This window comes from Solea solea, chromosome 2 (genome assembly GCF_958295425.1).
Source record: "Solea solea chromosome 2, fSolSol10.1, whole genome shotgun sequence".
Lineage (NCBI taxonomy): Eukaryota > Metazoa > Chordata > Actinopteri > Pleuronectiformes > Soleidae > Solea > Solea solea.
Window position 1 is genome coordinate 4,857,623 of NC_081135.1, and position 22,100 is coordinate 4,879,722.

A 22,100-nucleotide genomic window follows, 5' to 3' on the forward strand; every position below is an offset into this window, starting at 1 on the left:
TATGCTTTTCCTCCAAGTACCACCAGAGGAAGGTCACGTACCACTGGTGGTGCACGTACCACAGTTTGAGAACCATGGATTTAAGTAACAGCAAACAACACCTTTAAGTTTGAAATGATTCACAGAAATCGCAGATACAAAACAGGTGAGATAGTTTCGCTCCTATTTATGCAAAAAAGTACAGGAAATAATGCCAGTAAAGTTAAAATGTTGGTGGTGTGTGTTGTTCAAATGGAACAATTTCCAGTTTTAATTCTCAGGGATTTTTTCTAGCTTTGATTCTATCAACAAAAAAACAAAAAAAAGTTTTGATTATTTTTGATCCCTATGAAAACTCTCTGTCCATCCTTTCAGAATTCGGGGCACGACATGCTCATTACTGCATCCAACATCAGCTCGGGCCTGAAGCCACGCGAGGGGTGGGTGTACGCGTGTGACGTCACAGGGTCCATTCATGCCTCCCTCATCGCAGTGTCGCGCGCCTCGCCCTTCTTCTCACACCCCACCTTTAAACCGGAGCGGCTTCATAAGTGAAAGAAAAGCGTCAAACCGGGACTTAAGTGCGGACTGAACGAGTCAGTGTGGTCGGTCAAACACGGGATCCGGTCTTCTGCACAGCGGGAGCAGGTTAAAGTCGAAAGGTGAGGCGGATGAGAATTCTTTTGGATGTGGAGTCCACGCGGATGCGACAGTTGTTGCCTCGCGCTGTTTCGTTTTTCATAAAAGTAAGAACAAAAAAAAAGAAAGAGTGCAAGAGTGAAAGTGTGATTGACGGAAACGACAGTTCATGTTGTGACAGCGTGACTCGAGTCGTTTCCTCGGTCTGTAGTTGATTTTTCATACATTCATGCAGCAGCATGTTTCATTTTTTCTCCCTTTGTTTAATTACAACTTAATCTCTCTGACTCGGCATTTTCTCTGCGTCAACGAGACTTTTGGGACATTCTAAGTAAACTTTTTAATTAACTGCCATCTGAATTCACAATTCTTAAAATCAGCACGGTTGCCCTTCAAAACATTTGAAATTCCAATGTATTCGTTATCCTCTTTGTAGTTGTGACGAATTTCCTTATAGTTTACATTTTATTTAAAAATTAAAATATAGTTGTATAGTGTTTTGAATGTCATCGTTTATATGTTTCTTTATAAAATGCTGTGCCTACATTCTATTAGGGCTTCATAATGAATTATTAATTTGATTAACAAATTCCTATGTTGTAGGCAAATTTAAAAAGAAAATGCAAAAATGTTCTTTCCATTTTCATCCTTACATTGGAGTATAGTTGTTAACATGTTTGTCCAACTGTTTTTTTTTCCTCCTATAAATAATATTATAAATGAAAATGTAATATTTCATACAAATTTTTCTGCCTTACTTTCTATCCACTTATAGGAAACACGTCCAGCTGTGCTCTCATCCAACACCTGGCTGGACAGTGTGTCAGACCTCTCACCCGAGTTTGTGGTGGACAGACGACAAACCCACAGTTAGTGTGTCTTTTTATTTTGTTTGTTGACTGACTCAGTGACCTGGACTGCTGCATGCATTACCTGGGTAGACACAGTAAAAAGGTCCTAGCAATATTGTTTGTTTCTGACTTAGTGTATGAAAACATTATGAAATAATACTGTGTGTGTGTGTGTGTGTGTGTGTGTCAGCTGATTTCTGAACAGTATCAGAAGAGGAACAACTCTGGCTTTCACAATAATAATAATAAAAAAATTATACTGAGCAGAGTTCAAGCAGTGGAAATATATATAAAAAAAAAATTAAATGCCAAATCTCTATGTGTATGGGATCAGACAATTTGGCCAAAATACATTAAATCAAAGTGGTGCTGAGTCAGCGTTGTTGACACCGAGGCAAAACAAGAGTCTTAAAATAAGGGACACCAGTAAACATCCCTCACGAAAGATGCTGGGCCAGTGAGCGGCAGTCCATTAAGTGATGCTGCCAGCAGTACACTCACAGTTTAGTCAGAACAGAGAGATGGTTTGGAAGTGATGAGAATCGTGGAAGCTCCAGCAAAAGACATGAACGATTCTGACTTCATTTAGGTTTTTTCTCGTCACAAGTAGAGTTTGACCAAGACCAAGTTTTTTTTGCGTGTTGGTTTTCTTTCCCTACAATTCATGAACTAAAACAGTTTAATAACAAACAGATTGCTTAATTCCATGGTTCTCAAACTGTGGAATGTGTACCAACAGTGGTACGCTAGCTTCCTCTGGTGGTACTTACTCAGAGATACTGTTCTACCGTATATAAGGGTATGTGATTGGAGTGGAGCTGAGAAGACTGGAATGTGTCTTGCTCTATCTTAATATAATTTCAATATACCAGTGTGGGAAGTATTTGTGAAGAGGAAGAGGAGGATGATGAGAGCAAATTATCTTATTGGGAATAAATCTGCGAAAAGTCATGTGAAAAGTCTGTAGCTGACTGCTTGGCACTGTATTTTTACTTATAGGTGATAATGGTGTTACTTTGAGAACTCCATATGTTTCCAGGTGGTACTTGGTATAAAAAGGTTGAGAACCACTGGCTAATTTAAAGGTCCACATACTTTCAACATGTTCAGCTGCAACATGCAACTTCACCATTAAGGCTGGTAAATTTTACAGTCTGTACCTTTAAAGCTACTGCCAAGTATAAACGATGTAGCATTATTTGTACGCTGCATACTTCATTTGAAAACAGGCTCTGTCGACCAAAACTATCAGACCTGACGGAGGGAGCGTTTGTGTGTATACAACAGCAGACGGGTGTTTATCCCGTCAAACTGTCGAACGAGTTTTTAGTACTCCAACCTGTTTGCAGTCATCTCACTTTACAAACACAGCGGTGCTGTTGTCTCCATCAGTCTTGCGGAGAAAATCGCGTGGGTCTGATACGCTTACTCAGCATTGTGTGAACTCATTTGACAATGATTTGAATCCGACAGACTTTTGTTTATGTTTAAATGTCACACTCTGTAATTCCGTGTGCTCTTATACTGTATATCCTAAATAAAGTATAAACTAAATATAAATATAATGCACGTGAAATAAAAATAAAATAAAAAACCTTTGACAAACAATCTTTAACAATGTCAATTTTAGTTAAATTGCAAACAAATAAGAGGTTAATGCACATGGCCAACAGTCATGCCTCAGGGTATTTGTTGACCACTACAGTATGTCCTTAAAATTACTGTGTCAGTGTGTGTGTGTGTGTGTGTGTGTGTATTTGTTAACTCCTATGTATTTGTTACATTTTCTGGCATAAACACTGACCTTGTCAGGACCAGTAGTCCTCCTGCTCCTGGAGACCAAAACCTAGTCCGAGTGAGACAGAACCTTTTGGTTAGATTCAGGTTAGTCATTAACATTTCCATTCATTTGGACAGCCGAGACAAAGCGTTAGACCTAACCTTAAACACAAAGTCAGTGCAGTGTCCCTAAGAAGAATAGATGCTCAAACCTGTGTGTGTGTATACCTTTTCAGTTTCAGTGACTCCACCATGTCTACTGTTACTGCAAGATATTTAGTGAGTTTTATAAGCATTTGCTGTGCTTGGTAAATAGTTTAAAAATGATTAATTTTGATGGTTGTCGCCTGAAATCTCTTTGTTCCTTTTCATTTCAGAGGGATGGCAGCAGACAACCACCTAAGGACACGTTTGTGATCCTTTTTTGGCACCAGACACATTTTTAATTAGGTCCACTCAGCCTCCAGCCACAATGAATTCAGATGACGACCCGTGCCATAGCAAGCACCACATCGACGCCTCCAAAAGCCCGCTCATCAGTGCCATCATGTTCGCGATGGGGATCTTCGGCAATGTAGCGTCACTGGTGATCCTGGAAATCCGACGACGCAGAGAAACAAGTACAGGGGGGAAATCGCAGCGCTCTCTGTTTCACGTGCTCATCACTTCGCTGGTGGTCACGGACTTGGCAGGGACTTGCCTGATCAGCCCGCTGGTGCAGCTGGCGTACTCACGAAACACTACCATGGTGGGGATGTCACCAGAAAACAACAGTGTGTGCGAGTACTTTGGCGTCAGCATGACCTTCTTCAGTCTGGCCACCATGTCGCTTCTCTTTGCGATGGCATTAGAGAGATGCTTTGCCATCGGATATCCGTATCTGTACAGCCGGCATGTCACCAAGAAATGTGCCTACATCACAATCCCAGTGGTGTTTATGATATGTATGGCATTCTGTCTCCTTCCGTTCGTGGGGTTTGGCAAATACGTGCAGTACTGTCCCGGCACGTGGTGCTTCATCGACATGAACCCACGGCAGAGTGAGGACAGAGTCTACCCCAACCTCTATGCCACCATCATGCTGGTGCTGGTGCTGGCCATTGCGATGTGCAACGGTTTTGTGGTGTTCCAGCTTTTCAAGATGTACAAACGGCGGAAAAGGAACAGCGGCTCAAGCGCCCGATCCATCCATGACCGCAGGACGATGTCCATCGCCAAGGAGGTGGATCATCTCATCCTACTGGTCTTCATGACCATCATCTTCATCATCTGCACACTGCCCCTAGTGGTAAGATGACAGCAGCACACACACATGTCCATGCTTTGTCCTTGTCCTGCCAAAAATGTTAATGTTTATCTAATTTTTTTTATTACTATTTAGTTCATGTGAAATGAGTCCATGAGAACTGAGTGCAGCAGCAGTTAACATACTTTGTTGGGATTAATTAGCTCCATCATCAGGGTCAGTTAAAGTCAAGAAGACACTGAGTAATTCCATGATACTGTAAATGTTGATGCACAGGGAATGACTCTCTCAGTGGCTCAAACATTGCAAATATGGCTATAGAAGAGAAGTTAAAAATAGCTTCAAAGAAATAAAGAATTTAAGAAAACAAGGTTTAAATACGGAGTGTTATTTACAAAATCAATGAATCAGTCGTTGCAATGACACCCTTTTGGGGAAGGCTATTGATGTGTTTTCTAAAATAGCATCATTAGACGTGAATGATGCACACTTGTGCAAACTGCTGACACTATCTAATCAATCACACTGCATCTATCATGGATTTGTTTGCTGATTATTTTCTTGATTAATCAGTATTCCTTTCATCATAAAAAATAGGAAAAGACAATAAATCATCACCCTGAAGACGATGAAACCAGAAAAAAGCTTTAACATTTAAGCTTAAAATAGTTGCCAATTCATTTTAGACTGATAAAAGTAACCAAACTATAAACTCCTGTCAAACATTGCATTGATATGAGACTCGCAGTCTCTCCACGCTTGTGGCATTCAGTGTAGCTGCAGTTATTCATAAATAATAGAACAGCAGACTATGGTCTGTAGATCGCGAGGACTGTAAAGGTGCCACTCAACATATATTTAAACACTTGATGGGTAAATATTGATGTCATGGCTATGTTGCAGTATGTGCACTGGGGCTGCATGATCGCATGACGCTGTGCAATGTTTTCTCTTTTTTTAAAAAAACATGTAAACTTTTCTTTTGCTTCTGAATAGCATCTCTGAACCGGCTCCTTGCTCTGCTCTGTGCTCTCTCTCTCACTCCCCCCCCCCCCCGTGCACATGCTGTCCCTCACACACCACGCCAAAGATGAACGATAAACAAGAGGGAGAGACTTTGGCCACATCCAGACGGAAACGGCACGAAGCATAAGCGATGTTTTTCTTTGCCACGGCATCGTTTCAGGACATATCTCCGTCGGCTGTAGTGCATATGTATGCCAGGACTGGAAGTTGTGCTGTAACACTTTTATTACAGATATAATAACAGAGACTGAATGAACTGAGCCAGGGGAAATAAAGTGAAATAGTGTTTGTTTGTTTTAAGCCCAAATAGGTAGGTTTTGTTTTCTCCTCTCTTTATTCAACCCTTTTTTTTAAATTACCAGCAATCTCACACACGAGCCCCATCTGGTGAGAATATATCGTGCAGCCCTAATGTGCACTGTGAGTTAACATCGCTAGACTTAATTAATATTCAGATGGTTTAGATTATCACTTTTTCCAGTCATTTCTTATTGAAAAGGGAAACAAGGGTTAGTTTTTGGAGTTTTTGTAATCACATACTGTAAAAATCAATAACCTTTCTTGCAGTGTTTGATGAATGTACTTTACTGCAGACTGCAGTAATGGCCAATTTGGTTTGTTGTTGTTGTTGTTGTTTCCTTTGTTCGTTAGCTTGAAATGTAAAGTCATAGCCTTCCTTTGCTGCGGCTGCCAAACTGTGCATCACACTTTAATAGAAGAACTGGACTGGAAGAAGACAAACAATTTTATGAGCTCAGATTCCTCGCAAAACAGCTTAATAGAGGCTCCGTGTCAACACGAGCAGACTCACAGAAAAGATTATATGAAATGACTACACTTCTGTTTAATTGTGCCTCAACTCTACTTGCTTTTTGGATTAAAGAAAGATAAAATCAGCTTGCAAATATTATGCTCAGAAAGCAACTTTTATTATGGGGAGGAAAATTAGTCAGTTATTCTGTGTGTCTATTTAAATGTAATGATTTGTTGAACCCTAGTGCACTGTACACCAGCTTTCTACAACCCCATTCACTGAAGCGGCGTTAAACACATGACTTGGGTACAGTGAGGTTAAGTGAGTGCAGACAGGAAAGAGGATAGACAAAGAGGAGATTTGCCAAAGAGAAAAACTAATTAGACTACTTTGGAAATCTTTCTCTAATATCAGAGTGTTTTGTCCTGGCTTAGATTGCTTGCATGTGTATTTGATTGGTGCAACATCTATGTGAGTGGGCATTCAAATGGCCAACTTCAAATTCAGACAAAAAAAAAACATGTGGAATGCTGACACTGTTAGCTGTGAATTAGTAATGTGCAAAGTGCTAAGGTCACAGGAATCCCTGCTGCTGTCAGTTCTGGCAGATTGGTCAATGGTCATGTATCATCACCACATCTGGACACAATTAAGGAGAGCAGCTCGTCTGCTGTGTACAATCTGGGTAGAAACCAACACCCATGCTGTGTACATGCATGGGAAACTTATGGAAACATATTCTGATGGATATGATATTGGTGTGTCCTGTTGTGGGAATCATTGCCAATTCTAGGCGCAGCCATATGTCAGGGCTTTCAGGTTTGGTGGTATTAGGATTGTGTCTCTGCTTTTTGTGGACAGTGTGGCCCTGCTGGCATCGGGACATGTGAAGTGTTTGGGATAAGGATCTCCAAATTTGAGGAAAAGGGTGGATTGTCCATTCTCGGTCAGGGAGAAGGTGTTACCCCAAGTAGGGCAGTTGTGTCATGAATGTGGAGTGTGAGATGGACAAACAGACGGCAACGACTGGAGTGATGCAGACAGTCCATTCACCACAGAATTATGGGTTGATCTACTTTCTAATCCTCGACGGAGTTTCCTCTGCAGGGTGGCTGAGGTCAGACTACAGGATGTTTTGGTCTGTTATGATAGTATGGTCACATTAGGCCGTCGCCGAGCCATAAACTTGTGCTGTGATATGATCAACAGACATGAGAGAATACATGATGGCACTCGAGCGGACCAATCCTCACGTCCGAGGTGATGGCATCAAGAGGAACAGGGGCTAGACGACACTCACAAACAAGACTGTAAACAAACAGTGGTGTGTATGATACTTGCTGTGTGTGGTTGTGAGAAGTAGAGAACTTCATCACTCACATCCTCAGTGCGCTCACTGGTCAGTGTGATTGATGTGAGGGAACACGTTGTAGAAGGCAGCAGAAAAAACATTCAAACACGCTAGACTTGCTGTTGGGTGGTCTTGAGACATTCAAGAGCTGTCCTTGATGGAAGTTATACAATTGATTTCAGCCATAGATAAAGTGGAACTCTTTATGGAAGTCATACGTCATACATACTTGTAAATCACTCACCTCTCGTCATATTTCCACTGAATGGTGACCTTTTAAATGACATTTCCATTTATTGTCCTGTAGAGAGAGATGGAAAACCTTTTAACCATGTATCATTCATGTAATAGGTGATTATGCCGAGTGTGCTTTGGTTCCTTTCATGACACAGACAAACATTTAATTTGTACTAATATGAACCATTTCACACAGCACAGTTAAGAACCAGAACTAGTTCTGGGTGGCCTTTGCAGGAACACACATGAAAAGAGAACCAGACCTATGCTGGATTTTTGAACGGGACCTATTACTTAGTTTAATTTAGAATGTAGGTGCTTTACATCTATATTATGGTCAGAGGCATGCCAAGGCTACACATTCAACCTGTGTAAACACCACTAGAATTGCATTATTTATTTAAAAACATTAAATATAACTAGCAATGGGATACCACAGACTGAGGTCAGGATATCACACACAGTGATATCATGTTACATTTTTCTGCCAATATAAAACTGTGGGCTGAAGATGTGTTTGCCCCTGGTTATCTCTCACAGCATTAAAAATTTAAAAGGCTGTAACCTTTTGCACAGAGAAGGAGACCGACAGTGATGGAGAGACAGGGTAGGAAAGACTCATAGAACGTAAGAAGGTAGCAGTCGTCCAAATACATACAATTCAGGACCAAAAAGAGAAAAACAAATCTACCCCAGTTAAACCTCATCTTTATCTAATTTCTGAGTATCGTGAGCATTAAGCCCTCACACACAGTTCACACTTTTATTACTCTTCCTGTTAGTGCTGCTCACAGTGTGAGTTGGATTTCGTTCGCTCAGTTAGGGGGGGAAAAAAAAAATCTGCACTCACACGCCATCTTTCACCAACTGTGTTTTTGTCTCACACATATAGAGAGGTCTGTCACTAATCACACAAATGGACCCATGTGGTTTTGCTTAAAATCATAGCCCACCTCATTCATTTTTTTATTCTAGAGTTTGTTGTAATGGTGATTGTTGTTGTTGTTGTTATTGTTACAGTGATATGTTTCCTATGTGAGTCAAGCTTACAGCTACCAATGAGCTTTAAAGCAAGACTCTTAACTACCAACTTCAGCTGTGGAGGTTCCCGGAGAGGCACTTGTTAAAGAATAAGTAATTATTCTTCATGACAGTGATTTGGCCGTTGGGTTGTGTCACTGAGCAACAGCATATTTACTATATTACCATATCAAAAAAAAAGGGGTGCTTTGATGCTAAGTGAGTTGAGAAAGAAAAGCCTCATAATGGAAGACAGAGGAGAGAATATGAAGAAGAAGCATGAGACTGTTGAGAATGTGTTGAAGACAGCAGTGAACTTAAGTTTTAACTCAATCGTTCCTCTATCTGACCCCCAGAGAAAAGACACTCTCTAAACCCGTGAGCCACAGTCACAGCTTCCCAGCCTTGTGGTTACTTTGTCACGTTCCAGCCATTTTCTGCAGTAGCTGATATCGCCGACATATTTTAACCCACAGAAAAGGAATTAATCAGTGAAGTCTGCTGCTCATTCTCGGCCTCAGTGCTACAAGTTGAAAATGGCTGTAATCAAAAGCTGTTTCCATTTAAATTGAATCCATTTTAAAGTCAAAAGACATGGGCTAGGGCACGGAGCTGGAATGTCGATATTCAACTTAAATGGGTTATTTATTTCTAAAATGAAACCCATTGTATTATTACCTCTGCCAAGAAGACGTTTTTTTATTTTATCCTTGTCTGTTTATTTATTGTCAACAGGATTACAAAAAAAAATGTACTGTGCTGATTTTACCATGTTGTGATGGAATCACGGCAGCCGCAATGTTGATGGTTCGACCCATGAGTACGCAATGGTTGTTATTAAAATATTGCATCCTGGATATAAGCATTGGAATCCCAACTTGGTTTGGCCTCAGCATTCAACATGTGCCTGTCCTGCGACCGCACGATACACACATGTTAGCATTCTCTCATTCACAGGCCGCCGTTATTTGTCTGGAAAGCAAACAAATATGATCCTAAGAGTAGTTCAAATATCCTCTTTTAATTAGAACACGACTCTGGTCTCTGTAAACATCCTGCGTATTGGGATGAGTGCCTGACTTTCCGTATGTACAAGGATAAAGTCAGGGCCGGTGCTTTTTGTTGAACGTGCAAGAGAGTTGAGACTTTTGACCTGAGTGTATTTCTTTTTTCCAGCTAAAACATGTTTAGGTGCAGTGTCTAAAAATGTGTGGAAGAATCCAGAAGTGTTGTCTTTTAAAAGGTGAACGCAGGGTTGTGCTTCTGTTTTGTTTGTTGTTACGAAGCAATCAAAACCTGGGAGCTGCTGAGATGACTGAAGTTGCTGCCGTCTCAGTTAATTAATGAACACATTCTACTCTCAGAGTAGCCCTGCTGTTTGTCCGTCTGCGTCTTATACTTCAACGAATCATTCAGGGGCCATGTCTCATGATGATGGAGGAGACGGTGGAGTGTCAGATCCTATTTCAGAGAGGATGAAGACTCGCTTGACCTACTTTGGCCTGAGTTTCAAAAGAAGAGCTGAAAGTGCTGGCTGCATTCCTAAAAGTTGAGAGTGCGACTCATACGTGAACGCATCATTGAAAATGTGACCAGCCCCTTAGAAAGTTTTTCAGGAGAATCAAAAGCTATACAAATACATTGACCTGTCAGTTGACAGCAGATCTGCCATCTATCTCTAGCAAGAACTATACATTTTGTGCCTCTCTTTCACTTTCACACCATTAATCCCACCACACTCACCACATTTAATTGTATTTATTTATTGTACGAGTACCGTGGACTGATATCATTTGCTAGTCCACACCTCTTGGGGTCATTTTTAGATACATGTACGTATGCTGTGTGTGTGTTGAATGGTTTAAGTGTCCTGTGTTTTACACTGCTTGTATTATTGTCAAGCCATAGTTTACCTGTGGGGACAATAAAGTGTCCATCTATCATTTACTGTTTGGAGTAGATTACTATCAAGAGAAATTGGCAAAACTGGTTTTTGTTTCTTCTTTCTCTTCCATGCAATTGAGCCGTGTGTCCTGAACAATAACCCTGACATAAAAAAAAAACCCCGCATTTCACATTGAGAATCTGATCATGCATGAGTATCTGCTTGACATTAAAACTGAAGTGGTTCCTGCTCCTATTATTTATCAGGTTGTTTTACTGCTCTTGATAACAGGTTCCATCCCACACCTGTTGCTGCTGCTTCGGATGGTTTAGTGTGAGACTTGTAATCAGGATGTGGGTGTGTTCAGTGGGAGTTTATTAACACAATTGCACTCTGCTCTCTTCTGTTTTCCTCTCTATCCATCTCTCAGATCCGGGTGTACATCAACTCCACAGGGACCCGTGTTGAGTCTCACCCGCTGGACCTAATTGCACTGCGCTTCATCTCCATCAACTCAATCATTGACCCCTGGGTCTTCATCCTGCTCTCCCCCAGCGTGCTGCACTTTTGCTGGACCACGGCCTGCCACACTCCCCTTGGAAGCTCGAGGGGTTCCGTTTTCAAATCATCAATAGCAAAAGAGAATGCCAATAACATACAGCTGTCCCACACAAAACTGGACTACAATACCAACTTACACAGTGCGGAAAATGTATGACCACCATAAGACATTTTATTTTAATATTTATATTTATTTGACACATGAATGGACGGAGGGTCCTCTTTGGTGATCACATGAAGTGGAGAGGCCTCGAGTGAACGGCATCTACACCCGTGTGTGATGTTTTTATCTTTATTGTGGGGTGTATTTGATGAGATAAGAAACCCTTTCATTTTCTCTGATAAGCACCTATCAAGTATGTCAGGTGAAGGCCAACCACTTCTAGCATATCAGCCAATTCAGTGCATGCTGAATGTATACTGAACTTCCCTAATTAAGTATACAGTCTCAACAGTTTTCTCTTGTGCTGCTTCTATTGTATGCCAAAGTGCAAGTGGGTTTTCTCTTCATTGTACCAAGACTCAAAAGGTTCGAGATGTGACAGAATTCAATTCTTCCATCACCATGGACAGATTATTGAGGGAGTAACCTTTGATCTAGGAAGATGAAGGAAGGAAGATGTGATATAGCCTTTTTTGGAGATGACTTCTCTGATTTAAATGCTGCTCAAACTGTTGTGCAACAGTTCTGATAATGGTCAAAAGCCAAGAGGTGACCCATGTTCACCTGCCATTAGCATGCCATTGCATAGAAATTGATATCAATTTAAAGCGGTATGAACAAATGCCCACTACAATCAAACCATGACTTCACACAATGCTGATTAATTCTTATCAGCTCCTCAAGACTTTGTGTTTTCCAATACAGCAGTATTTTGCCTGGTGACATTTCCACGCTGCACACAGGAAGTGATTTGTTTTATGTCAGGACAGATGGAGGCAACAGTAACAGTGTGACAGTAAAGTGAGTATGACTGAAAATAGAAAGAAAGCGTCCACGAAAAGTTTCAGAAGAGAATTCTACTGTTTCAAAGACCCAGACGTTGTCCCCACCCGTCCCTGTACTGCCAGTGTATACACACAAACGCTCCCTCAGTCAGGTCTGAAAGTATTGCTTGACAGAGCCCATTTTCAGATGAAGGACACGGCATACAAATGTTATGTTAAATGTTATAGACAGAGATAGAACAACAACGACATCCTCTTTTAAATCCCATACGCAGACATGAGATGTCTGAAGCATACGCTCGTATAATCCACAGAAATGTATGTAAATAACGAAGGCATTACTTTCTCTTCTGAACTCTTAAGTCATTATGTGTCATCGTCCCGTGACCCACTTTCTCACACTTGGAGCTTCTTAACCTCTGGTCTGCTTTGATAACCCCTCCCATCACTTTCCCAAATTCCTGCTGGAAAGGTCAAAGGGCAGAAACCCTGACGCCAGATAGGAAATGATAGTAAATACAGGAAAATGTGACTGTATTTTAGAATTATTACTGAATATCAGTATATCTACTGAATAGCATGAAGATATACTATAAAAACCTCACATGAGACTGCAGTTCATTTTGACTCAGTCTCACTTTACACTACAGTTACTCTCTGTAGTAAGTAAATTGTGCTATTTTTTGAAGTTACAATCCAATATTTGGCATTAAATTGTATTTAAGTATAAACTTAAGTTTCTTATTTCCCCCTATAGGCTGGGGTTAAAAGTGAAGCTGCCCCATGAAGGTTTTTAGGAAAGCAGTTTACATTCAGTGTCACTCACTGGAGACCAGGCAGTTCATTGCTTTCCCCGTGTCCTTGTGAACGTAAAGGATAGAAACAACAAAAACATTTGACCCCTAGCACTAGTGTTCAGAAGCTCTACAGGGTCATTTCAATGTTTATAATTGTCGAATTAATACTGTTTTAAATGATGTTCTAACGCGGACATACATAATTAGTCCACCAAGCTGAAAATGAATGCAGTCTAATACAATAATTGTAATAATAAACCTTTCACCTAACAGTGTTAGGCAAGCCACTCCAAACATCATGAACTGCAGCCTCAAAAATGGCCTTGAAGTTGCATTATGGTCTGTCTAGACCTGTTTCAGCACATACTGTACAACATTGTGATGTCATAGTCAGCATTAATCTTTATTACTCTAAAAAAAACACCATTGCTTGTGCCACAGAGTAAGCAGACATGTCCTTACACCTTAACATATTTCTGTCTTTCTTCTTGGGAGGTATTTTGCTCAATCACACTGACATTTGGAAAAAACTATAAAAACAGTGCCCTTAATGTTTATACTCAGCTTTTACTACTTAAGTGCCATTAGAGCTGCATTAGCTTTATAAGGGGACATCTTAAAGTGTCATTTTTACTTGATGTGTACTTGAGATTGTTCATGTCGGACAAAGCTTGCACAGCTCACGTAAAAACATCATGGAGATCACAGTTTTTGATCATGTCCTCATGCTGATTGTTCAAGCAAGTTCAAATACCAACTGAAACAAGGTATATAAAAAAACAACAATCCTTGGCCCTCCATAGGACTCTACCAGTCAGTATTAGAGCAGAGAGTTACACGTGTTAGATTCCTACTGGCTTAAAGTACACAACACTATGGGGAATTGTAACTATTACTGCATCTCTTTCTTTCCTTTTAAAGAATTAAATCCAAACTGTCTGGCAAGGAAATAGGCTGCTACAGATTTTCACAGGATCTTGGTTCACAAGGGTTTCAAACATAAAACAAACAAACAAACAAACCCACTTATAGTGGAGTGACAGGGCTTATGTAAGAGCAGGTATTGTGTTTAAAGTCATACATTGATCGTTTGGTCCTCGTGTGTGTTTCTCACAATGTGTGAATAAAACGAGTTCTCAACAATGTTGTCATGATAGAGAAGAAATGTAAGAGATCTATGAGTATCAGGTAAATGTAATTAATGTGTGAGAGTGTGTTGTGTTACTGTGTTGTGAGAAAGCCGGTGTATCTCGTCACTTCATGTAATTCTGAGCATCAAACTGTGCAGTGTTTACCACAGATATACTGCTTCCTGTGGATGATGTGTTCACGTTTTTACTGTGTGTGTGTGTCGGTGTGTGTGTGTACTAGTGCATCCTTTCTGCAAACAGTTTGAAATGAATGTATTTGCAAATACAGAAATATGCTCATGTGTCCATGTGCTGACAGTAGGTTGTAGGTTTGAGCAGGCTTGTGTGTGTGTGTGTGTGTGTGTGTGTGTGTGTCAGACAGCACTGAAATGTAATGATGTCAAACCAGAATGCTACCTGCCTGGATTTTTTGTACTCTTAATTATAAAGTACTGTAGATGAATCCGAATGTACCGAGCGCACGAGTGTTTATGAGTGCGTTTTATGACTTGTGTAAATAAACATCTCATTGACCAAATATTCTGCCCAGACCTGTTTTCTAACCACTTTCCTACACACACACACACAGAAGGTGGATGGTTTCCAGATGTGGAGTCTATATCCGTATTGTCAGTAGGACGTGTGTTTCATTTTGTGCCTGTCGGCATTGAACAAAGTTCCCTCCACATGTTTTAGTTTTCTCTTGTTCATGCTTTTTTTTTTCCCACCATTTTAATACAACATACAGTATTTCTGTGACTTAACCTTACTAGTTTAGAGTATGTGTTGTAGGCTCACGGACCACATCGACCTACATGGTCGTCTGATTGCTAATTACAAGCAATCACAGCACAGAGGAATTTGAGAAAAGTCATATATTTTATGCTTCCACTGAGCTGACAGCCATAGCCAGACGTTAAGCTTTCTTGTCATCTCACACAATCGTGAACATGATATCTGGGGAATATTATAATGTACTTTTATTTAAGTTTGACGTCACTTGGACAAAAATATCCGGATTTGGTGGTCAAAAGTCAAGGTCAGTGGGAATTCACATGCTGTGGAAGCATGATGAACCTACCAGGAATCAGGATGTGTCAGCTTTTTTAAACATCAGGGGTCTGATTAAATGCCTGCTCCCACAGATGATACCTAGCCTATGCAAAAAAGATGCAAAAAAAAAATGCATTTAACTTCAAATTATCAACAACTGATCATTTCGACTTAGTTAGGACCCCAAAAATCTCCATTTGGTTGTGAGGATGACTTGATTTGGTGGTCAAAGCGCACGGACATCGCATCACATTTTGGCCTTAACCCCAGAACTCATCTGCTAAAAATGTGGGCACTATAACATAACTTGGATTACATTCTCTTAAGGGTATATATGTTTATTTATGTGTATGGGCAGAAATAAAATAAAAAGTGCTTAATAACATCATTTATACCTAGCTTTTCCCACTTTCCATCATTTCCACGTGGGCCATTAACATCAACACATTCTGACACTGTTCAGATCGATGACTTTTCGTTTGCAGGAGTATTTACACAAGAAATCACTTTGTAATCTGATTAATTTATATAGAAGTTACCAGCAAATGAGTCTCATTAAACAGTATGTTGAGTTTCAGTTGCAGTCGCACAATTTCCCTGATGTAACCATGAAATGTTTCTAAACTCATAAAGAGTTCCTTCCTTCCTTCCTCTCTTCCTCTGATCTCTCCTTCTCTACTTTACTGCCACCATAAATGCGAGATAATCTAATTATTAAGAGTTTTGGTCGAGGATTGAAGACGTTAAATGGTAGGACCCATTTATATTGCTCCTCTGTCTTTCAATCCATTCTTAAAATGAAGCTCTTTCACTCTCTGCTCTCTTTTCAACTCCCTCTTCAACAGCCTTAGCCTTAGCTTGGAGTCTGGTGAATGGTCTGAATTAAACTGCGAATGGCAGCGTGTGCATATCAGTTTTTGACAAAACCTTTTCATCTCTCTGTGTCAGTCACTGTTTTATAGTTTGATCTGTGTATTAAAAATGTCACGATGTTTCTTCCTGTTTAACTGCAGTTACATATTAACCACTTCCTGTGTCTTGACATGCTTTATAGATGACTCACATCTTTCCTCCAATCAACACAAAACATAACTGATAAAAAAAAAAAGAAATATTCATTTCACAACAAGATACTATTAATTCTTACTTCTATACCTCAAACTAAATAAATGCAGTACATTCAAAGGTGTATTTTCATGCTGCAGTCTCACTACAAAAAAATGTTGTTTGGTCTTAACAATAAAGTAAATAAAGAACATATAGTCTCCTGCATTAGCAGTTGCTGTAAACTTAAATGGAATATACTTCAGGGGCTGGTTGCCAGGTAACAAAACTAGCTGCACGCCAGTTTGTTTACATGCACGAAGCTCTGGATTTATTTAGCACACGGACTTGCTGGAGAAGTAGTTCCAGATGAGAGAACGATTTAATCTTCCTAAGAAATTCAAGAAATCTCACCGCATAAAGCAGCTGCGTGTATCGACATTGTTTGACTCGCACAGAGAATCCATCGGGCACTTGTTTTTTACGACGAGAAATGAGACACGACTTTGCAGACATGACTCACACTAAACTGCAGAACCACCTGGTCAAAGCCCAGAGAATAATGCTCTCCATCAGCGACAGCAGCTACAAATCAACCTGCAGCCATCATTCTTTGACAGGACCAATGTGTCGTGAGTCAGACTCAAACCTGCAATGTCAGTAAACGCATGTCATTTGATTACACTTTGACAGGAATGTCATTTCCCTCACTAATTACCCATAATTACCTATATACTGTATCCTGCAAGCTGTCTGACTCACTAATAAACAATTACATCCAGACATCAGGAACATATCAGCACTAAGTGAATTTATTCAACATAATTTATTTGTTGATTAATTAACCCTGTCCAGTAAATTCAATAATCCTTTCTCTTCTTGTGTTGCGATCAGGTCAGAGGAAGGAAGGAGCTGACGTGCGTGTGTAGAATTACAGATATACAATAATAACACATAAAAGGCATCAGGACATAGAAAAGACCGACATATGTTTGCTGTTAAGTTTTTGCACAAAAGCAACTTTCGTGGCACGAGTAAATGAGAAAAAGTTCTGATTTTGTTCTCATAATTTTTTAAAAGAACAATATTACAATCAATAATTGCATTTTATCCTAAACCCTCACACACACTGATAGTCCTCTAAGGAGCAGAAGTGAAACAAAAGTTGGTCCACAATTGTTCAATGCTTTGACAAAGAATGAGCTTTCACATTTGAGGCTGTTGTTGTACATGAACCTGGAGGGCTATATATGGTGAATAAAAGCAATAATATTAATAATAATGATTTTTTTTTGTGCAAAAATGCAATTAAATGTGTTTTACATAGTCGAAAACAAAAAAAAAGAAAACTATTGCCGCATTATAGTAAAAGTATAGTCTTTTTTTTTTAAAAATACTTCAAAAGACTTTCACCGTGTTCACAGTCAATTAACTGAATATTTTTCCCCTGTAGACTTTCAAACCAAAAACAACAAAACCAAAGAGCTGTTTACCAAACTGACTTCTGGTTAATCACACGCACAAATTGTTGACACCTCCCACTTTCCTAAGCACATTTGAAACCTCTCTTGTTCTGAGAAAGTCAGTCCAACGTGGTGATGATAAACCAGATAAGCGATAACACAAAACATCCGTTTCCAGCATCAGTTCGAAACTAAGGTCTTTGAATAACTTCCGGTCTCCTAGAACCCACTCATTCTTCTCATGACGGTGGATCAGTTGACATTTACTCTATCTCAAGAGATGATAATGAAGAGCTGATGCGATCGTCTCTGCAGCTGACGGAAAAATAATTTGTTCAAAGAATAGTAAAAAAAAAAAACAACAACTTAAGAGCAGGTCATGAGTAGGTCATTGAGCACACAAGAAAATGTAGCTTTAGGGGAAGTAGACGAGTCAGAACAAGAGCAGCACAGTGGCTGACTAGCTTAACAGAGAGAAAACCTCTAGATTGATCTCATATGTTTTTTACAAGGGTCTCATCATTATTAATGTTGTCATTTTTGAAAAAAAACAACATTCATGCATCACAAAGGCAATGCAAGAAGTCTGTTTTTATGTGCATGAGGGAGTCAACATATGAGAATAATTGTCTCCAAAACACACTTAACTACTAGGTGATGCTCTCTTAACCGTTGCCAACATAAGGCATGAAAAAAGTCAGGTCTCTAACAAAAAGGCTTATTGTCCCTTTGTTGCCATGCTTTTCCTTCCTGACTGCAGATTTCCATTTGAAAATTAACAACTCTAATCTAAAACTCTCTCTATAATGAGGGAACATTCCTCTGGTAATAGTCCTTAAAACGGCTTCAAGGCTTCTCTCACAGAAATCCCTGTCACATAGTGAACATATTTTAAACCACAAAATTGAGGCTCAAGGCTGTTCTGACTTATATGTAGGCTGCTCTGGTCCTCACAATTCAAACAGGGGGTTTAGGTTGAACATCTATAGATGAGAGATTAATACCAGCAAAGGCTGTTTGAGCAAAAGATTTGAAAAACCTAAAGGAATAAGTAGCATCTGGCAAATGAATTGCACACTGCAATCAACTAAATACCCTTCAAAATATGTAAAAGTGGAAATCTTTATATCATCTCCATGGATTCTTAGCAAACAAAAAATGCCAATATGTATTTCAGGTCAACATAAAACAAAGACAAAATAGTTATAAATATCCCTCTTCGACCAATAGATCCCCTGCAATCCCAACTACTGAACTTTGGAAATGTGTTGTCACACTCTTGCACACACATGTTGACAACAGTGTTGCATCAATTTATCACAGAATGATTATTATTGTTAGAATTTGCTGTAATTCTGAAATTATTTTCATTTCATTTTGAAATGGTACTGGCTTTAATGTTGGGCCACCTGCTGCTCCAACATCAACTGATACTGAGAAGAGGGAAGATGATGTATTATTTGACATATGGTGTAAACACTGATTAGCTGTTCCGTCTGAGGAGAGGTGTGTTTTTCCTCTGAAGGAAGCATGTTACACTATTACACCACTACTGTAACACTATTGTTGTGAGTTAAGTATGAAACGTGTTCTTCTCTATCATAAAGTGATTTCAATCACAGGAATTCAGAAACAAACTACAAACTAAAAGGTGCTACTGCAAGTAGATACAGAATATTTTCTGTGGGAAAATGAGTTTCATCCGTGCTCTGGTGGCATTTTCCAGTGAAGTTTCTGCCTCACTGTTGCGAAAAACAAAGCATGAATCAGACAGGACTCAAGCGCTGATCCCACTGAGAGGAAGAGCTGACTATACTCTGTTCATAAATCCCCAAATCACTTCCTTTACAAACCGCAAGCCATTCCCCACTCTCAGTGGAGTTATGCTGTAAAATCAGCATAACTCTCGTGTTCCAGAGAAACACTAACACGCAACGACTGAGTGACGGAGACAGTGAGGAACGATGGATGAGAAGTAGAGGGATTTCCTCTATGTACTGAGAAAACAGACAGATGACTTCATCACTTGTAAATCTCCACTCTTACACAGAGTAGTGACAAACGGTCTCAGGACACCGAGTGTGGTTAAATATAGCAACACATGGGCTGTTCCACACATCAAACAGCTGCGAGAGCAGCGTTACAGTCACAACATCTGTGTGAAAACGGCTGAAGCACAACCGTTACAAATGCATTCCAGCATTTTAGCCTTTTCAGTACTTGTACACAAACTACAGAGCACTCAAACATCTGCAACAAAATGGTTCATATGGCTGCAGGGAATCTGCATACATCTGTACGGCTATATACGCATGACGCAATGTACTTGTTTCCAAGGCAGCATCACTTGTTTGAAACAAAGCTGCACAACAGACCAGTATGGACTGTCAGTTGTGGGTTTGGCTGCACGGGAAAGAAAGCATGAGCAGCTCAACTGTTTTAATCAGTGAAAAATCTCTGCAGCTCATTTTGAAGCAGCTGTCATGTTCGATGAAAATGGAATTAGAGTATCCATGTTACCTGTAGGTCATTGAAAAGTGTTATTTTTCAGAACCGAGAGATACGATCACAAGTGGACAGTGTGTCCGTTCACACCTGGCATTAAAAGTGTCTCCTGTGACCTGATCTCACTGCACCCACACTGTATGCAAAATGTTGTCAATGTGTTTGTGAAAATAGCAGAAAAAACCCCAAATCATTAACGTTAATATTAAGGCATAAATCAACGTATGGGACCTGAGAAGTAAACTGAACAAAATAATGTGCTGATTGAAGAGAATAATATGAGGATAGTCTTTAAATAGTCAGTGACAGATGATTGATGATCGGCTAAAGAACCAGGAGCATTACGGCACTATTTGGGCAGATGAGAGCAGTTGATGTACAGCTAATCATGTCAGTCATGTCAGCAAGGAAGCTGCTTGGGAGGAGATGAAAGGCGCTATATTGGTGACCTAGTCAAGACCTAATGTTGTGCAGATGTGCACATGACAGGCGTATTATTCTGGATGACAATAAAAGTCCATTCATCTATTTGTATGAACTGTTGGGGGACAGTCTCTAATGCATCCTGAGGACAGATTGTGTTGAACGACGCTAAAGAACTTTTCACACCAGCAGGATTCCCGTCCTGGCTGTAGTTGCTTTTCAGAACCTTGGTGCTCGAAGACAATCAGCCCGTGTTCACACCAGTAAAGCAGAAGTGAAGTTCCGCCGCCTATGTCATCATTGCTCGGTGCACAATGTGAGCCAATGTAAACGCGACAGTGGCAACAAAGCCGGTTGCATAGAGCTTCTGTTGAAAAAGGAAGGAAACCTTCTTCCTTCCACAGTATTTTCTGAACTTTTTTTATGGGTTAAAAATTTGGATTGGAGTGAAAGCCCTACTAATTTTTGTTAGTTTTTGTTGGTCAAATCTTTCAGGACGCATTGGATGTGTTCAGCCCTGCGCTGAGAGCTGTCCAGGTTTCTAAGAATGGGTTAGACTAACCTGTATTTGCCATAGCTCTCTTTTCTCCGTGTCCCCTCTTTTTTGAGGGGACATTATTGTATATTTTTCACATGTTTAAATCAGCAAAAGATAAAGTCCTCAGTGGACTTAAAACTATTAACAGTAGTGATATCAGTGCTGTCAAACTGAGCAGACAGAAGGCAGCACCAGCACTCACGGACACAGCTGTGTGTCATGTGTTCACCTTCGTATTGAAATAACACTGATTAGATTGAGAGGTTCTTGGCGTGGAGTTGTGCATACATACTGTACAATACCACAGATATGACATGGCTGCCCCCAGCCTTATACTTTGATGATAAGAAGCTGAGACACAGCAGTGTGGTTTGCAGCTGGAACTGCTGTTTATCCTGAGAAGAATTTTATCAAAGAGATGGGTCTGGGTATCTCCCGCTCCCCAGGAATACATCTGTTCAGAGAGTATTGGTGAGCATGTCTAGAAACTGGCAAAGACACATGCCGTCTACACTTGCCGAACAAAAGAAAAAGGTTTTATGTTATACATCTTCTGCACCTGTCACAGAGAACCAGGGCAGACTAAAGATAACTCTCTACTTAGAATGTATTCATCAACAACAAAAGGACTCTCAGCTGCTACATTTAGTGTTTGGAAACCGTGAGATCTAGGTGGTGATGATTCATATATCATTCATGTAATTGATCTGCGTCAGGAGCCAACAAACAAACATAAACCACACCGTCTTCAGTTCCCCATGCCTTCTTCCATCTCAATTAGATTTCTGCAGCTTTAAGCGGCAGTGGGTAACTTTTGTTGATTTGGCGTAACATTTTTGGTATGCGGCGTCCTTCATGTGAAAACAGGCTC

General features: G+C 40.1%; 2 protein-coding genes across 4 annotated transcripts in view; one reads left to right on the forward strand and one right to left on the reverse strand.

Moving 5' to 3' along the window:
• The window catches only part of txndc16 (thioredoxin domain containing 16), a 73,975-nt gene that overhangs the window by 4,008 nt on the left and 47,867 nt on the right, over positions 1-22,100 (reverse strand). The window contains exons 22-23 of one of the 2 annotated variants that reach the window (XR_009242508.1): positions 7,870-7,926; positions 3,274-3,315 (exon numbers count right to left, since the gene is read on the reverse strand). The gene's annotated coding sequence lies outside the window, so the exon portion shown is untranslated. Of the gene's footprint in view, positions 1-3,273; positions 3,316-7,613; positions 7,927-22,100 lie in introns of those variants that run through there. The other variant, XM_058653588.1, reaches the window with a different exon arrangement.
• ptger2a (prostaglandin E receptor 2a (subtype EP2)) lies at positions 384-14,095 on the forward strand. Of its 2 annotated transcripts, none has more exons than XM_058653615.1 (4): positions 384-641; positions 1,394-1,487; positions 3,626-4,536; positions 11,198-14,095. In XM_058653615.1, the coding sequence occupies exons 3-4, from the start codon at positions 3,721-3,723 to the stop codon at positions 11,483-11,485; spliced, it is 1,104 nt and encodes a 367-aa protein (XP_058509598.1). In that variant the 5' UTR covers positions 384-641; positions 1,394-1,487; positions 3,626-3,720; the 3' UTR covers positions 11,486-14,095. The 2 variants fall into 2 exon arrangements, with proteins under 2 accessions (XP_058509598.1, XP_058509607.1); XM_058653624.1 differs by lacking the exon at positions 384-641 and adding an exon at positions 646-725.